Source organism: Lactuca virosa, chromosome 8, assembly GCF_052849685.1.
Source record: "Lactuca virosa cultivar CGN04683 chromosome 8, Lactuca_virosa_CGN04683_v6, whole genome shotgun sequence".
Lineage (NCBI taxonomy): Eukaryota > Viridiplantae > Streptophyta > Magnoliopsida > Asterales > Asteraceae > Lactuca > Lactuca virosa.
In genome coordinates, this window is record NC_136433.1 from 108,620,604 (window position 1) to 108,640,298 (window position 19,695).

At 36.4% G+C, this 19,695-nt stretch overlaps 3 protein-coding genes across 3 annotated transcripts; all 3 read right to left on the bottom strand.

Moving 5' to 3' along the window:
* Window positions 1-5,138: 5,138 nt before the first annotated feature.
* Window positions 5,139-6,017, bottom strand: LOC145130711 (uncharacterized). The gene has a single exon (XM_079065487.1). It carries the CDS (start codon window positions 6,015-6,017, stop codon window positions 5,139-5,141), a length of 879 nt encoding a protein of 292 aa, XP_078921613.1.
* Window positions 6,018-8,973: 2,956 nt separating this feature from the next.
* RECA2 (recA DNA recombination family protein) lies at window positions 8,974-12,112 on the bottom strand. Its single transcript, XM_079064252.1, has 8 exons — window positions 11,870-12,112; window positions 11,135-11,192; window positions 10,815-11,032; window positions 10,648-10,735; window positions 10,393-10,565; window positions 10,154-10,300; window positions 9,945-10,076; window positions 8,974-9,599 (listed from the first exon to the last, which is right to left on the bottom strand). Exons 1-8 carry the CDS (start codon window positions 11,924-11,926, stop codon window positions 9,228-9,230), a joined length of 1,245 nt encoding a protein of 414 aa, XP_078920378.1. The 5' UTR covers window positions 11,927-12,112; the 3' UTR covers window positions 8,974-9,227.
* A 4,094-nt stretch (window positions 12,113-16,206) lies between these two features.
* On the bottom strand, window positions 16,207-18,119 carry LOC145129508 (uncharacterized). The gene is made up of 3 exons (XM_079064254.1): window positions 17,949-18,119; window positions 17,278-17,494; window positions 16,207-17,173 (listed from the first exon to the last, which is right to left on the bottom strand). Exons 1-3 carry the CDS (start codon window positions 17,977-17,979, stop codon window positions 16,357-16,359), a joined length of 1,065 nt encoding a protein of 354 aa, XP_078920380.1. The 5' UTR covers window positions 17,980-18,119; the 3' UTR covers window positions 16,207-16,356.
* Window positions 18,120-19,695: the final 1,576 nt, after the last annotated feature.

Consider the following 19,695-nt stretch of genomic DNA (forward strand, 5'->3'; position numbering starts at 1 on the left):
CCCGAATATCAGCCCTCAACATATCATGGTAGCGGGTCTTTCGCATCTCCCCATCCCCCGCATACTGAGGTACCAACAAGGCCCTCTCCCTGAACTTGGCGGTGATCTCTGCCACTGTCTCAGTCGTCTGCCTCATATCCAAAAACTCCCTGGCCAGCTGCTGAAGCTCCACAGCCGGCGCAAACTCAGCCCTGAATCTGGTCACGAAATCTGACCAAGTCATAGCCTCGACGGCTGGGGCTCCCAACGAGTCACCAACTGACTCCCACCAGTCTCTGGCTCTATCCCTCAAACATCCCGCAGCAAAGCGGACCTTCGACCCTTCCGGACAGAAGCTCGTCAACTGTGCAGACTCAATGTCTGCGATCCATCTCCTGGCAGCAATGGGTTCCTTCACCCCGTGCAAGTCCGGCGCACCACTTCCTCGGAAGTCCTTAAAGGACAGTGTGCGCGTACCCGTCTGGCTAGACGCCAGATCACTCCTGAATGCCCGGAGGCGATCCTCCATCAGCTCCACAATCCCCTCCTTCATCGACCCGAAAATAACCGGGGTCGACTCAAGGATGCCTCTCGTGATCTCAGACGTGATGAACTCGCATAGCCCGTCATCAACCTGCTCGGATCCTGCACCCGAGCCTGATCCTGATCCTGAAACTCCTGCTCCATGTCATGTGATTGCTATACTGAAAATAAACACATAAACGTCAGGATCATACATGCTCTCGAGAGGTCTCGCACACTCTCCAAGTTCCCTGGTTCCATCTCGGCTCTCCCTGACTCGAGTACGGATCCTCTGCTTTCAGTAGTACGGGCTCATACTACCTTCCACATCTATCCGTACTTTCCTCAAGGATTGCTTCAACTTCACCAAGTCCCTCTACCGATATCCTTTTCCACTAATCTCGTCCTAGGCTCTCCTAGGGCACCCTCTGACCTACTCTCCGCCGTCAGCTGCACTAGGAGACCCTACCGCGTCTCCCTAACTAGCTTGCGGATACTGCTACATATTCGCTCACTATTTAGTTAGAGTTAGCCAGGACCCCTATAGCACAAAGCAAGCAGCATTCGTGCATTGAGTAACCAATTCAGGCATAACCTATACAGGTCATCCTACTGCTGACTAAATAGTCCTAGCATACAACTCATACAACAGGCATATAAGGCATCCTTCCTAGATCCTTAGCCCTATTCTAGCATGCAGTTCTCAGAATCATACATCAGGCATACAAGGCATCCTCCTAGATCCTTAGCCCTAATCTAGCATGCAGTTTCTCAGAATCATATATCATATAACTCATCCTAACAAGTATGGGTATCTTGGGGAAAACTTACTTGAGCTCGGCCGGTCGCACGCATCACACACCTTGTTCTTTCTCAAAACTCTTTGACTCAGATTTTTTTTTTTTTTGAAAACCATTTTCCTTGTAAAAATCTTTTAATCCCTCAGTTTGAGTCCGAACACCCCCGAGGGTGTGTCTGAATCCCTCAAACTAGGGCTCTGATACCAACTTGTAACATCCCAAATTTCAAGCCCAAAAATTTCATTTTTAATTAAGTAATTCACAACATAGTTTACCAAAACATTTCCCATGCCATGTCATTTGTAAAAAGAAACTTAACAATGTGTCTGAAAATTATATTGTCAAAAGTAAAATAAATCAGAGTACATTCCCAGAAAACTCAATGTGGAAACCATGTGTGTGTGTGATGCGCTACTACACCGCCGGCTCCTTCCCCTTAGACGAAGAGGTACCTGAAACCAAAACTAAAACTGTAAGCACAAAGCTTAGTGAGTTCCCCCATCATACCACATACCATACAATCTCATAACATACATACTGTCGGGCAATTCTGGGGCGCCCGTCCTACCCATGTCAAGCCATTCTGGGGTGCTGACCTACCCATGTCAAGCCATTTTGGGGTGATGACCTACCCATGCCGAGCCATTCTGGGGTGCCGACCTACCCTCCGGTCTTTCAACCGAACACGGGGACTATTTCACCCCCCTACTGCTAACACATAATATCATATCTCAATCATGCTGTCATACATATCTTGGGTGTCCGACCTACCCGTTGGTCCTAACGACCGATTCGGGGACTAGTCCCCTCCTACTGATACTATCTCACATAACATAGCAAACTAGCATAGTCACATATCAAGCAAACTAGCATACTCGCATATCAAGCAATAGCAGACCAGACAATTATCATAAAGACAATCATCTCAGCTAAACAACTACTAGTGGGTCGGCCTTGGTTCCTTAGACCCACTTCTACTGGAAGGTAACTCACCTCGATGTCGCGTAGTGTCGGAACTGTCCTCGGCGTGAAGGTCGGCTCTCCTCGGCTCCTCAATCCCTACACGACAACCCTCAAGTCATCAAACAGAACATACAACCCTAACCAGGGTCAACTCAAGTCCAGTCAAAGTCAATATTGGACAAAGTCAACACCCAGTTGACTTGACTCGCCAATTTGGTCTACCAACTCGTCGAGTCCATACTTCACTAACCTGATCCAACCCCGACTCTACTCGTCGAGTCTAGCAAGAATTCGATGGGTTCTCCTTCATTCAAACCATCGAGACCATCTTCATCCGACTCGTCGAGTTCCTCCTTGAACTCGGCGAGCTCATCTCCCTCATAAGAATGTGTCCAGTCTATGACTCGTCGGGTTGTATGAACAACTCGTCGAGTCCATCTTCAAAGATTGGGAGATTGCCTTGGACTCGCCGAGTCTGTTCATCCACTCATCGAGTCCCATGATTCCCAGGTCCCTTTTTATGACTAAACATCTACGGGACTCTTCCTTCCTAACAACTGTTCCATCCGCAGAAAGGATTTGGTGGTCATTACACCGCGACTCGCCGAGTCCCAAGAGCGACTCGTCGAGCCCATCCATGACCATAACTATACAGTCGATTTAAATGGGTCTTAACTCATCAAAACCATAGATCTGGTCCCCTAATGTCCATTTTACACGTAAAGTTTCCAACTTGGTGCACATGCAAGGGGTCTTTGGCTCAAAAGGCCATTAAAAGTGATCCACAAGATGCATGGGGCTCTCATGGCCATAAAGTTGGCACCTTTATGCCATGAGACCCTTCCAATGACTCAGATTTGAAGTCAAGACCTCATATAACACTCCACAAATCCGAATATGGCTTGGAAAGCCCTAAATGTGCCCAAAACCCAAGTCCAAATATGAATAAACACATAGAAGACCATGACAGGGGCATTTTACCTTGATTGAGCTGAAAATGGAACTAGATCCCTGAATCTCTAAGCCCCAACTCGAACTCTCAAGCTTCTCTCTTCTTTTCCAGGCAGGAATCAGGTGTTACAACATGGTCTATCGAAGGTGGTAATTTTACAATATAATCATCAAATCTTTTCGGGGGAGCCCTTACACGTTTTTCTCTTGTAGTGTTAAGTAGATTCTCTTCGTGATTTTCTGTTACCCCAAGGGTACCTGTAATGTTTTCTTGTTCCCCAGCATTAACCTCACTTTCTTCGTTAAGACCTTGTTCGTCAAAATACTCCTTATTTCCTCTTGGTTTGTTTAAACGATGGAGTGTTTGAAGTGCACCAAGTCTTCATCTTCTTCGTTTAGATCAAAACCAACATCAACTTTGTCTTTGTCATTACTTTCAACCTTTTGTGTATTTGAAGAAAGTGGAAAAACATCTTCCACAAACTTCATATCCCTTGTCACTGTTATCTTATTAGTTTCTGTGTCAAGTACTCGGTATCCCTTTTGACCATGCAGATATCCTATAAATACCCCAGGTTTTCCTCTTTCATCAAATTTGTCCCCTTTGGTATTTGTGTTTCTAGCATAGACTAGACACCCAAATACCTTCATGTGAGAATAATCAGGATTTTTTCCAAAAAGGACTTCATATGGTGTTTTAGAATTCAGGACCTTGGAAGGTAATCTGTTAATAATGTAGGTAGCACTGAGAATGCACTCGCCCCAAAATTTTATCGGTAGGCTTGCTTCAAATCTCAAGGCTCTTGCAACTTCAAGAAGGTGCCTGTGTTTTCGTTCAACAACCCCATTTTGTTGAGGGGTGTGTGGACAAGAAGTCTCATGAATAATTCCTATCTTAGAATAGAAATCATTCATGAGTCCGGAAGTAAATTCTCCTCCATTATCACTTCTGATCTTCTTGACATCTTTCCCAAATTGAGTTTTGATCATATTGCATAAGTTAATTAATTGTTGGCTGGCCTCATGTTTGTTTTTGAGCAAGAATACCCAAACAGCTCTACTATAATCATCAACCACAGTCAAAAAATAATGTGCCCCAGTAAGTGAAGGTGTGCGATAACTTCTCCATATATCACAGTGAATTAATTCAAAACAAGCAATTGTTTTAATATAACTATTAGGAAAAGGAAGTCTTGTGTGTTTAGCCCTAACACACGAATCACAAACTCTATTATTTAACTTATTCACAGAATTTCCTAAAAAATTAACTTGACTCAACTTAGACACAGATGCATGTCCAAGTCTTTTATGCCACACCTCAACATCCGACGCCACCATTAAAGCTCTCTTCTCTCCTGCCACCGAATCCATTCGATAAAGACCACCGCTGCACTTACCCATGCCAATCAAGCTCTTCTTGTGTAGGTCTTGTATGAGTCAAAAGTCACGGTAAAAGGTTACAGCACAATTTAGTTCATCAGTGAGACGACTAACAGATAAAAGATTGCAATCAAATTTTGGAATGTAAAAGACATTCCCAATCTTAATTCCGTTGGGAAGGTAGCATGCCCCCTTTCCTTTTACAGGGATGAAATCACCATTAGGTATAGTTACCGGGAATTCATTGTCACAAAGAACCTTTGTTTCGAGTAAGTTTTGATCACTCGTCATATGGTTCGTGGCTCCTGTATCTATAATCCAAGAACCATTATTGTTTTTCCTACCTGCCATGTTAACAGAAGGTTTGGTGTTGATACTAGATTCCTTTGCAAAGTATTTTAGTAACCCTTGATATTGTTCATTGGAAAGAACTGGAACTTGGCCTGTCTCGAGATTTGCCACAGCAGCCTTCGGTTTCGCCTTATCTTTCTTCCCCTTTCCTGGCCACCATTCTGGGTAACCAATACGTTTGAAGCAACCTTCCTAGTTGTGTCCACTTCTTCCACAAAAGGTGCAATGCTCGACTTCATCACTACTATTTCGTTTTGTGTCTTTCGCCACCCCTTTGTTACGTTGAGATGTGAGGTCAGAACCCCACTCACGTCGGTTACTTGAGCTCTGGAATGCAGCAGCTTCTTGCGTTGGCTTCTTTGTTGCTGAAATAGCACGTTGTTGTTCATCTTCCGAGACAAGGTGATAAGCCGTCCCTGGTGTAGGAGTAGGTTTGGAAGCAAGAATTTGAGTCTTTATTGTTGAGAAGACATTGTCAAGACCCATTAAAAACTCGTAAAGCCTTTCCTTTTCTTTGGATTCACTAAGTCTTTTGCCAAGATCGCAGGTACACTTTCCACACGTGCAACGAGGTATTGGCGATATGGTTTGAATTTCATCCCATAAACTCCTCATTCGTGTGTAATAAGCTGAGATAGAAGCACTGTCTTGAGACGTGTTGTTGAGTGTTTGTTTCAATTCGTAGGCACGGGGTGCACTTTCCTTTCCAAACCGCTCTTCTAGATCAGCCCATATTTCCGCAACAGTGTTTGCGTATTTGACACTTGATCTGATGTCTTTCTCCATTGCGGTAGTCAACCATCCATTTACCATGGCATCACATCTCATCCATGGCATATAATCAGCGGAAGCATCAATGGGTTTGGGAATGGTTCCGTCAACAAAACCAATTTTGTTTTTAGCAAACAGGAAATTTCTCATCTCTTGAACCCAATCATTGTAATTGCTATCGGTAAGAGAATCATTCACCTGCATCTGTTTGGGGTAGTCTGAGGCATGAATATAGTATGGCGAATTAGCCCCGATTGTTTCGCCATCCTTTTTGGATAATTCGGCATCGTCTCCGGCCATCGTCTAGCCGTCTCCGATCTTCTTGAAACAGATATGATTAGACCTGCTCTGATACCATAAAGAATTTGATGGTTCAAAGAGTTACTTTTATTAAACCCAAAAATGGGTATATATATACTTACAGGAATGGATCCCTCCTGTTATGATCAGGAGGCTAAAACTTAGATAACAAACAAAGTTTAAAATAAACATAAGTATTGCATTATCCTCTACACACGTATATGATAAACTCTAAGAAATCAAATAAACAATAATTCCTTTATGACATAGTTTCCTCTTCATGATAGTAAAAGTTTCATCTCGCTCGTTAGTCTAATCAAACTGTGCTCCTTTTTTTATGAATTTGTGAATGGACAGAGATATAGAAATATCTCGAATAAAGCATCTATAAAATTCAGCCAAACCAAGAAAACTACATATTCGGTAAGGGTCTTTGAAGATTCTCGTTTCATCACCACCTCAACTTTTGATGGGACCGCTTTAACTCCTTGGTTGGCAATGTGTCCCAAAAAACGAACTTCCCTCGACCAAAAATCGTATTTAGAGAATTTTGCTTGAAAATGTTTTTTGTTTAAAACTTGCAATACGTCTATTACGCACATCTTATTTCCTAGCCAGACAAAGAGCATGTGTTACTAGGGTTATACTAACTAGCTTGATAGTTCAAGTAGTAAAAGAGGTATGTGTTAGTTAAATATGTTTGTGGCTTGAGGAGTGACACTCATGCTTCTCCTTGCTTGTTGAATAAATCAAGATATCATGTATGGACTTGATGATCTACATATTGAGAAAATGATTGCTTACTTGGTTTATCAAATTTGTAAACATAATAGATATATTGTTGAGGCCAAATGGCATCGTAAAAAATACATAGCATCCATATTGAGTCTAGAACGTCGTCTTTTCAATGTTATTTGAATAAAACAAACTTGATAATAATCTGAAGGTGAGTCTATCTTGGAAAAGTAGTCAGGGTCTTGGAGTTGACTGAAGAGGACACAGATGTGTGGTAATTCATAAGAGTCTCCTAGTCCAGTGAAGAAAAGCAAATTGAGGATTTAAAAGATAACGATCCCATAGTCCGGCGAAGAAAAAAAACCAAGGATTTAAAAGCATCTTCATTAGTTCGTTTGCTTTTATGTAATGACATTTTTCAATATGTTTTGGTGGAGACGGGTACAATGGGCTATTTGGTTTAAATTAGAGCAATTATATATGACTAAGAGTCGAGCAATATATGTATTATCATCGTCTTATTGAATGTGGTTCCTCGTTTTTTATCATGTATCTAATTTTATAGAGATTGTTGCCACTTAGGAGAAGATTTATGATGAGGAAGATTTGGAATTTATGTTTTTATGCTATTTGCCATCATTTTATATCATTTTTAGGGACACTATCTTGTATAATGAGGATCCTCTCACAATAGATGAGGTGTATGTATCTTTGGGGTGAAACAAATTCTTAATGATGGAGATTCAAAAGTTGAAGGCATCAATGTAAGGGGAAGGCCTAATGACACGGATTCCAAGAATTTTGGTCCATCAATATCAAATTTATTGTCACAAGAAGGGACGGACAATTAACTGAGTGCTAGAAACTACAAAACAAGAACAAAACCAATTCTAAGGATAAACAACCCAATGAATAGAACCAAGCTAGTGTAGACGGAGATGGTTATAGTGAGCTTCTAGACATTATGGATGAAGGTAACGGTTGTTCACCCGAATGGATTCTTAATTCAAGATGCACCCACTATGCGTCCTAATAAAAAGTGGTATTATACGTATGAGCCGCATTCAGCTCTGCCTCTATTCTTATAAGAGATATTATGGCCCATGATATTGAAGGCATTGGAAATATTCTTATCAAGATGTTTGAAGATATTGTTCATACTTTTAGGAATGTGAAACATGCCCCAAAGTTGAAGATAAATTTCATTTCTCTTACTTCAGTCGATCTGTATGGCCACAAATATGTTATCGAAGGTGTATAGTTAAAGTTAGCATATGATATCTTATGATAATGAACAGATTTTTAAAGGTAATCAATCTCTATGTTTTGGATGATTCTGCTCTCTTGGTTAATTATGATGTTTCATTTTCATCATTCATCTATGATGGATTCCAGTATTATCAAATTGTGGCATATGAGATTTGTCCACACTAGTGAGTTCGGTACAAGAGAATTGAGTACACGGAATTTATTATGTGATAAACACTAGTAAACTTCCATTTTGTGGGCGTTGTGTTTTTTGGCAAAGCAAAACAGGGTAAGATTCTCTACTTCTCATTCACTATTGGAATCCTTAACTATTTGTATTCGGATCTTTATCCCACAAAGGTATCATCAACATAGAGGTAATCAATGTACGTTGACAAAAACTTAATACTTATCAAAAAGCTTGGGCATTCTTCTTAAAGCACAAAAGTGATGTTTTTATCACTTAAAAATGGTTTAGAATTTTGTTCCGATGGGTTTAATGCCTATTGTAGAAATCAAGGCATTACGTCGTCACTACAATACGACTGGTGTTTCAGAAAAAATGAACTGGATGATTATGAAGAAAGTTTGATGTATTTTGTCTATGTCTAACTTTGGGTTACTTGGAGACTTTTTGGGCCGAATGGGCTTTACAACATGTCACATCATCAATAGTTATCCAACATTCATCTTGACAAGAAGACGCCCTTCAAGATTGTGAACTTACTTCAAGCTTGATTCAAGATCATTTAGCGTTTATTGACAAGCGGCATGCTTTCTTAAAGCATTACTTTCCCTAAGATGGTATGGTGATAAAGATTTGGTGTAATGTCTTTTTTTTGGCAAAAGATTATCTCAGTTTTTATTTGATATAAAGTACCCAATCTAGGTAATGTGATTTATAAAAACATTCTATAAATATGGAACCCAAGAAAGACTACTTAACCTTGTTTCCTCGAGTTTAACACCAAAATAAACCCTAAAACAAAGGCAACACATAGAGGCTTCCATTTTTCATTCAAAATCAAAACTCCAATATACGACCTGATACCCATATTACAAAACTACCATATACTTACAAGCCGATTCGTGTGCATGTTCTCCCAAGTGCCACCTTTGCCGAAAAGACTTGTAAAAAGACACATTTATCCCCATTTGGACAAAGAAAATTAAGAGAGAACACGTTACAACAACTTACAATACAAGGTTAAATCCGTAATTTTTACTTCATGCCTCCACAGCGGTCACCTCTTCATCGGTTGAATCCGGTGCAATAACATCATCTACTTCTTCAGCATCTGTTGTCTCCTTTTTGGGTTCATCAACAAGTTTTTCCCTAAGTTTTGTCTCCAGTTCTTCACGTATGGGTAAATTGTTGGCCAAGTAACGTTTTATGGCATCTTTACCACAAAACTTCATTTCACCCATGCTGTAATACGCCCCACCAGCTTTCATTATGAATTTGTGTTTTATACCTAACTCTATAAGCTCTGACTCACGACATATACCCTTCCCAAATTCAAGCTCAAATTGAGCAGTTCTATAAGGTGGTGCAAGCTTGTTCTTCATAATCTTCACCAGAACTTGACTTCCTAATATCTGTGTACAACACATAGATATATGAAACAAAAAACATTCTTCAATTTTTATGACTTAAGGATTGTTTCTTTTTCTTCTTTTCTAGACTGAATAAACCGTCTGAATTGAGACTAAATGACCATTTTACCCTTACATTCCAAAAAACAAATTTCACAACATTCTTCAATTGGGACGAAGAAAGAAGAAGGGACAAATAGGTAAAGGGTTAGTGTCTTGATATATTAAGCCAGGCTTTTTGGCTTAATCCATTAGGTCATTTTGTCCAGATCAACACAACCATGTATAGATGTCCATATGAAGTGCTTAACCCATTAATCCCAAATTACTAAAAAATATTCAAATTACCTCTTCGCCCTTCTTGACAAGTCCTATTCTCCTAATATTTAGACGAATTGAAGCGTAAAACTTCAAAGCATTTCCACCACAAGTCACTTCAGATGGTGCACCAAATCCAAAAGTAGCTAGCTTTGACCTTACCTGAGTCAAATTCGAAAATTACTCGATTCAGACTATATTTTATCTCAAACAGGTAAAATTTATATAGTTTTTGGTACCTGATTAATGAAGATTAAAATAGTTTGTGATGTAGATAACGAATGGCTTAATTTACGAAGTGCCTGACTCATAAGTCTAGCTTGCATTGCCATGTGTGCATCACCCATTTCACCATCAAGTTCACTTTTAGGCACAAGGGCAGCAACCTGACATTACATTACATAACAAACCCATAAGTTTAAAAAAAGATTCTTTTTTTGGGTAAAATTTGTATTTATTAAATAGAGACCTTACTTACACTGTCTACCACAACAACATCAACTGAACCACTTCTGATAATGGTATCTACAAGACTCAAAGCTTGTTCACCACAATCTGGCTGTGATAATAACAAATCGCGAGTGTTTACACCAATAGCTTCAGCTAATGATGGATCAAGGGCATGTTCGGCATCAACAAATACACAATAACCTATAAAAAAATTTAAAAAAGGAAACGACTTTTTGTAAACATAAAAAGGGTATGAAATGGAATCAAGAACTTGGAAATTCACCTCCTTGTTTCTGTGCTTCAGCAATTACATGTAGGGCAAGAGTTGTCTTTCCGGAAGCTTCTGGACCATATATCTCCACCACACGTCCCTGCATGAGCAGATTGAAACCAAGAACATCAGATGAAACTGGAGGGTATAAATGGGAGAAATAAACAGAGTGTAAATACCTTTGGAAATCCACCAACTCCCAATGCTATATCTAATGCAAAAGATCCTGTAGACACTACTGGAACGTGTCTGGGAGAAGGACACTGACCAAGAAACATGATGGAACCTTTTCCATGAGAAGTATTGATTTGATCAATTGCCTGTTTTAGGGCTAGATCTTTTTTAGACATACCCTCTTCACCTGAATCACTTCCATCAGACTTTGATTTCTTTTTACCTAGAATTTCAAAAATGTTGTACTGATAAGCTTATTACCAACAAACAAAGAAAAATGGTAAAAGAAAAACAAAATCATAGTCCATATAGGAATGAGTAACACCTTTAGTAGAGAAACTGCTTATCTGAGATGATGATCCAAGTAAACATATCTTAGGAGCCTGCACACCAATAACCAAGCAACAAAAAGGATGGATTCATTATGAGTCAAAATATAACTCCAAACATGCACCCCATGGTTAAATAAAGCCCAAGATTACCAGATTTCTAAGTGAATTCTTGCTTATATAAATCAAGGCAGTTACTGTTACTCTTGAACATGAATAAATGATCTTACTCGCTTTCCTTACCAAACTACTTTCAAGTTATTACATTCTTATTCCTTGTTAAGCAAAAAGCTACTGTTTTAGTTGTCCCTAACTCCCAAAGAAACATGTAAATTATTTGCATCTGCAATTCAGGCTTTGTGAAAAGCCTGGATGAACACTGCTATACTTCCAAGACATTTGAGGTGTTAGAATCGCATTGTCAAAGTTAAAGAGTAAAGTCATGGATTCAAAAAAATCGGTATAACACTTATTGAGTTGTTTTCTAAGCTCAACATATAGGCACGCCATCATCCTCCACTCATGACGTTAAAAACTACACACAAACACATTATCTAATGATGGTTTAATCTCGATTTCTAGTGAATCAACCAAAACACGGTCAACTAAAACCTCTACTTGCACTATGCGATGCCATTTTAATGATTTCTCCAAATCAAAAGTACAGAGGAAGATAGAACATGAAACACAAAAAATCAATCAAGAACAAAATGGAGAAGCATTTTGATCACCTCAAAATAACATACGGAGCGTTTCAGAATAGACACGTTTCGAAGCAGCCTCGCCATTCTGCGTATACTGCTGGTATATCTGAATAAACAAATAACAAAAAAACTTTCTTATCACCCCACAAACACGCGGAGCTATACTGTTTCCTTAGGGTTTAACATAAACCCTAACCAAGTTCCTTTTTCCCCTCTTTTGAGAGGGAGATTAACTGGTTTGATTTTTTTAGGGTTTAAGGGTTTCTTTTCTCGTTCTTTTCCCTCCTTTTGAACTGAAGATATTTACACATAGCATCCCTTATGTTTCATTAATCCAAACAATATGCATAGTTGTAAAACGTTTTTTCATATATAATAAAAGAGTTCAATACTATTGTGTTTCTCAAATGAAAAATATGAAATTAGAGGAAGCATATTGCAAGATGCTGTGGAAAATTTGTGCATGCTTAATAGGTAAGACATAATTTATAGTAGATATATATAATAGTGTATTTTTAGTTTGTAAAATGAATATGTAAAAAATCTTGAAAAAAACATGTATAAAAACAAATATATAAATAATATTATGAAAAATAATTTTATATTGACGACTACGTAAAAAAACAAAGGTGGAAAAAAAAGTTGTAAAAAAGCAAAACATATAAAAATAAAAAGGAACAAATAAACTGAGTTTAAAATACCTATAAAAACAAAGTTACAAAAATTAGACAAATTTTGTGGAAAAAATTTGGACTAAATTGCAACAAAGTTAAATTTTAGGCTAAATTGTAGATAGGAGATGCTCCGGTGGTAAGGATTTGGGTCATGATCTAGACGGGTGGGCTGAATCTACTTATCTACATGAACAATAAATATATAAAAAAGGTAAAAAAAATATTCATAAAAACATATATATATATATATATATATATATATATATATATATATATATATATATATATATATATATATAATTGTAAAGATGACTTTATAAAAGGGAATTTGTAAAAGCAGGAAATATTTAAAGAAAAAAAAAAAGCGAACATATAAAAGCAAAATTGTGAAATGAAGAAAAAAAACTAAGTTTAAACAAGCATATAAAAACTAAGTTGTAAAAAATTAGGCAAATTTTGTAAAAAAATTATACTAAATTGTAACAAAAAAATAAACTTAAGCAGAAATGGTAAATAAAAATAAATAAGATAGGTGAGTTTGGATACTCGGTATTCTAGATATGAAATCCGGGATTCAATACCGGTGCTAGTATTGAAAAATTAGTAGCATTCCTAATACTGATATCAATAATGTTAGTTCGGTTATTGAATTTTCATCCAATTCGGTATTCAAAATCTCGAATTGGTATCGATTCGATACCAACAACCGGTACTTATTCTGTCTCATGCTCATCCCTCAAAGTCAAAAATTTATTATAATACTTACAACTTAAATTATTTTTGTTAAAAAGATCCAGCAAAAAAAATTTAAAAAAAATGATTAGGTTAGGGGGTGTACACAATTTTTACGGGTGGACACATAAGCTGATAGTGACATTTTTATCAATGGCAAAAATAGTTAGGGTGTGGTGTTTTAACATTACCCGGTAAATACGGAAGAAATAATGAGAGTTAAAAAGGAAAGAGAAATCGGTAAACTTCCACCGATGAAAATTATGTTGGTAAATCAAATGGTTGAGGGGTGGTGTTCACTGACATTAATATGCTCCACATATACATAACGCCAGTAATATCATTATCACATCTCATAGCCTTATAAATATACACAATTGCTGAGATGTGACACTATAAATAGTAAAATTTTATTGTCTTTAATTTTGGACCAAGAAATTTCATTGTTTTAATTTTGGCTTCAAAACTTTCTATTTTTTGGGTTTTGGTTATATTGTTATGGTAAATTTTCATTGTTTCTCAATTTTGGTGCTAAAAGCTTTCATTGTTTTCTTGACCCAAAACTTTTAATATTTTCACTTTTGGTCTTATTGTTATAGTTAACTTTTATTCTTTTCAATTTTGCCCCCAAAATTTTATTGTTTTTCATTTTGGCCCCAAAACTTTCAATATTTTCAGTTTTGGCCCCATCCCTTTTTATCTCGGTTTTGGCCAAAACTTTTACTTTTATGCCAATTTTGGTCCTATAACCTTTTAATGTTTATAGTTTTAACCCTGAACCTTTCAATATTTTCACTTTTTGCCCTACTATTTCTCAATTTTGGTGTTACTTTTTTTATAGAAGTTTTGGTAGAATTTTCCTCATATTTTGGCCCTATTTTTTATATTTTCTACGGTTTTGCTTTTCAGATTTTTTAGTTTTGGCCAAAAGTAATATTTTATACGGTTTAAAAAACATTATGATCAAGTTACAATAACAATATAACATATAAATTAATATTTAATTTTATATGTTCTTGTTTCATTTATATATGGTCTTCCTGTTTCATGTATATGAGTATACAATGTCCTAATGGGATAGCACACTGCACATTCTCATCATGAGAGTCTCATGTCAGATCAATATATAAGTGAGTAAAATGTTATGGTATCAATTTGGTCAACGAATTTATAATAGAATATAAATCATATGTGGCAAGATAAAAAAAATAACTCAAAACTGAACGAATAAGGTAAATAAATAGACATATCATCAAAAGAAGTAGCGGATGATATGAATTGATAAATAAGATGGTATTTTTGTAATTAAATGATTTCTTTTTAATGAAGGACATTTTAGGAAATAATAAAACAAGATAAACAATATTTGATTATCCTCTCATTTCATCAAGGAGATTGCTGTGTAGATGGAGATCAACATCGCCCGGATTTTACAGATGCAGGAGGTGAGGTTGAGGTGGGCGGCGATTTGACTATAGTGGGCGACGAAACGAGCGGTGGGGCTAAGACAATCGTTTTTGATAGACTTGGTTTTGGTTTTTGTAAATAAATCAGATTTCGCCTTCATAAAGCGGTTTTTGTAATTAAATCAAATTTCATCTTCATCCATGTAGTTTTGTAAATAAATCAGAACTTGTTTTGTGTTGGCTATGTCTATATATACATATCTCTACATGTGCTAGTGCATATGCACATCAATGATAAGGTTCATGTGTATCTCTCACTTAAAAGGAAAATAAGATTGACACAACATATGCACATGTGCATATATCACTAGCATATGTACATATCAGTCGGTGAAAATAAAATGGAAACATCATCACTGAAGGATATATCCACTTTGAGGATGTTTTACGATTATTTGATGATATATTTATATTTTGCAAATTCGAAGGTTATGGGAAATTTTTATCTTTGTTGTGATATTAGGAATCGGTTACTTAATATTCTGAATTTCCATTAATCACAATTAGAGGTGCTCAAAACCCGACTTGTCTTCGCGTGTCGGGCCATGGATAACCAAATTTGCAGGCGGGTAAGTAACGGGCTTCAAACGGTGAATGGGCCCATTAAGCTAAGCTAATGGCCTGCTCTCGGACGTGCTTTGGGCTTCAAAGTGCATTAGATCATTCAGAACATGAAATTCTGAATGAGAGACTGAAGCCATCTTCATCATATTCAAATTGTGTATCTGGTGATGTGTCATTGCATATGCTCTCAAATGCTAAATAAAGTTTCACAAAGCAATACATCTCAAATATGTTAACACATAAACAAACAAAAATATATGACACTTTATTCATACTTGTTGGATTCTTCTTTTATGCTATTCCATTCTGTAATTACACATTTACACTATTGAACTCTTTAGAGCTAAACTCTCATCCTTAATAACTCCTTAAACATCTTATCATTAATTGTGCTTCACTTTCAACCATAACTTGGAAGCTTTTGAAGAATATCCATGTTTCCCTTTTGTCATATAGAAAATGCATCCATGTCTTTACTTGGGTTCTAATAGCAATTTGTTGAAACTGGTTCTTAAACTATGTGCTCAATCAAAAATGATTCTATTTTATTTAAGTAAGCAAGAATGCTCTTTATATAGATCTTAAAACAAACTGATATAAAAACCAAAGAAAAATTCAAAGCTGACTTATCAGCGAAACTGTCTTCAAGAAACTCAGATCTGATAAGAAGATTCTACTGAAACAACAGATCTTAAAGATTAAACAACAACAAGACACAGATAATTATATGTTTGAGTCAGAGATACATACATTGTTTTCTCCTCATGAATCAGAGGTCCTTTTGACAGTGTTTCCATTCTGGACACTTTTAGTGCATTTTTTGGTTCTTCAAAAACCTGAAGCTTTGCTTTCACTGCACATATAATAAACTTGTAGCAGTTAAAAACATAGGGCATAGTTTGATTAGTTTCTAGCCAAAAAGGAAGGAGACAACAAAAACAACATAGCTTTCTTTAAAATTATCCAATCTTTGAGAACCATTAATTTGCAGTATTAGTGTACACATCATGGATCATGGATCATGGATCATGTCCTTCTAACATATGCTGATTCCACTCGGTTAATATAAATCAAGATCTCAATCACGATTCCTGCCCTTACTGTAAACTCTCTGTAGCTTTTTACTAACAGAAGCTCGGAATCCACCTTCCTTTTTTGGAGATGCATCAGATTCTTTCTTTGACTGAATACTATCAACAATGGCTTCAATCTCTTCTTTAGCCCTATGAAAGATGCTAGGGCCTTTAAATTCACTTATAGGGGTGTTCACATCAGTCTCATCTCCCCTTCCATGAGTCTCTTTATGATGAGACATTGGTGACTTGTCTTTATTTGTTTCTCCTTGCACTTTCACATTATCTATCTTAAGTTTACTCATTTTAGCTCTTAATCCACCTTCCTTTCTGGGTGATGCGGATTCTTTCTTTGTGTTTATAGTGTCAACAATGGCTTCAAACTCTTCTTTGGCTCGATGAAAGATGCTAGGACCTTTGAACTCACTGATTGGTGTGTTCACATCAACGTCTTCACCTCTCCCATGAGTTTCTTTATGATGTGGTGACTTCTCTTTACTTGTTTCTGCTTCTCCTTTTAGGTTTTCTACTTTAACTTTACTAAGTTTAACTTGAAAGCTACCCTCCTTCTTTGGTGATGCAGCCTCACGTTCAGATTCTTTCTTTGCATTCATAGTGTCAACAATGGCTTCAATCTCTTCTTTAGCCCTGTGAAAGATGCTAGGACCTTTGAATTCACTGATTGGGGTGTTCACATCAATCTCCTCTCCCCTTCCATGTGTCTCTTTATGATGTGGTGACTTCTCTTTATGTGTTCCTGCTTGTACCCGTAGGTTTTCTATCTTTAGTTTACTGGGAGTGCCTGTGAATGTGGTGTCACCCCTGAAATGATATGATCATGAACCGTTTATAGGCTCTAGAAAAGTAATCCCAACATGGGTTTTGATAGATGATATATGGAAAACAATGTACTGCTGACAACATACCTTTGGATGCTTGAAGGTGAATCTTGATTTTTATATCTACCTTGATGAATCGATTCAGCTATGGCTTCGAATTCCTCTTTTACTCTTTCAAACGCATTTGGACCTTTCACATCACTAATTGGAGTATTGGCATCAATATCATCACGTAATCCATGAGTTTCCTTGTTTTGTGTTTGGTGTTTCTCGGTTTGCACTAGAGGATCCGTTTCTTTTTTACCTAAAGTCAATTCAAGCAGTATCGTAAGCATACATGATTCTAATCATAAATCTATACGCCTATATGTTTGCATAAACAAGAATTTGTAATCATAAGATTGGTCATCAGGCAAATCCGTCCCCAACGAACATGAAATTTCTAGCTCCAAAACATCAATCGACAGAAATTTGAAAACCCCTTGTTTTATTTACTTCTTGGAATTCGTTGTCGATTCTAATTCTCGCATCGCATTTCAACATACACTTGGCGTGCTCCAAAGAATGACTTTGGCAAGACGATTAAAAACAATTCGGATCGTCCTATCAACATTCTAAGAACTTATGCAAGAAATAACAATATCCATCGGATGGAAATGAATCGGTGGGTGTTCTTGTGATTTTGAATAAACATGTAAACAAATAAACAATTGAGGGCACAAATATGAACAAACGACACAAAGCAGAGAGACGAGTACCTGGAGATTGATCAGGGTTCGATTTATCCATTGGAGATTTGGAACTTGCCTAGAAGAAAATTATCCGAGTATTCGATTTAGGGATTGCAGAGATTGGATAGGGGACTTATAACAATCTTTCGCCTAATCGGGCCAAACAAAAGTTCATTATCGCCCAAAGAGAAATCGAACAGGTCTTCCTTATTATACCAAAAACGAGAGCCACGTGGCGGCAACATGCTCTCTTGCTTTTGAAAAAAAAAATTAAACCTCAATTCAATTCTATTTAATCCGAAGAAAATATTGCAATCATCATTCATACTTATAAAGCTAGCATTTTTTCTTGAATCTCATGCATTTGAACCCTCTTTTTTAACTTCCTTTCACCACATTCATTTGAAACTCTCATGACTTTTTAATTTCTTTACAATAATATTATAAATAAGTTAAATAATATTCTATAAACAAGAAATAGTGTTTTATTACAATGTTTTCATCCCACATCGATGGTGAGAGTAAACAAGAGAATGTTTCCTCATCTATAAATATGAAAGGTTGTAAAATGTTTCAAAGGGACAAAACCATGAGAACTTCCCCATGTCTACCTTTGTAGGATTTTGAAGGTATTATTTGGTGAGATTGTCTATATTGGCAAGTGTCCAGTTAACTTTTAGAATTCCAAAAATGGTTTTGAACTGAATTTTTTCAGGTTTAAATCGTGTTTCAGTTAGAAAAAAAAATATGTAATTGGGTATATTGACTTGAACCGGAGCTGGATCAATTTGGACCGATAAATGAATCATTTTCCTTTCACAACAAACATTTGAAACTCCCATGATTTTTTAAATTATTTCTAATAATATTATAAATAAGTTACATAATTTTATATAAATATAAAAAAGCATCGACCTAAACCTAAAATTATAATTGTTTGAAAAATCACTTTTATTCAAAAGCACGAAATATATACAAACCAGGTTTCACTAGAAAAAAAATATGTAGTTTGGTATATTTAGTTGAATCGGTGCGAGTTTGATCTATTTGGACCATAAAAGAAGCATTTTCCTTTCATTACATACATTTGAAACTCCCATGATTTTTCAAATTGTTTCCAATGATATTTTAAAAAAGTTACATAATGTTATATAAATATAAAAAAACATTTACCTAAACATAAAATTATAATTGTTTGAAAATTCGATTTGATCAAAAGCACGAAATATATACTCAGATTATATTTTATAAATGAATTCTTTTTATAATGAACTTTTGAATCATGAAAATACATATAAACAAAATTTCTATATTAAGTACCTAACTGAATTTATGATTTTAGAATTAAACAAAAAGTTATTCAATAAAAAATTACTTTTTTGGATAGCCACTTACGAGATTATAGAAAAATGGAGCTATTGAACAATAAAGAAAGGGTAAACAAGAGAAATGGTGTTTTACTAAATAAGTTGAATAATGTTTTATAAACAAGAAAGTGTGTTTTATTACAATGTCTTCATCCCACATCGATGGTGAGAGTAAACAAGAGAACGTTTCCTCTTCTATAAATAGGAAATGTTGTGAAATGTTTTAAAGGAACCAAACCATGAGAACTTCCTTATGCCTACCTTTTTAGGATGTTGAGGGTATTCTTTGGTGAGATTGTCTTTATTGGCAACTATCCATTTAAGTTTTAGAATCCTGAAAATGGTTTTGAACAAGATTTTTTGAGGTTCAGTTTCAGCTAAAAAACCGTTATGTAGTTTGGTATATT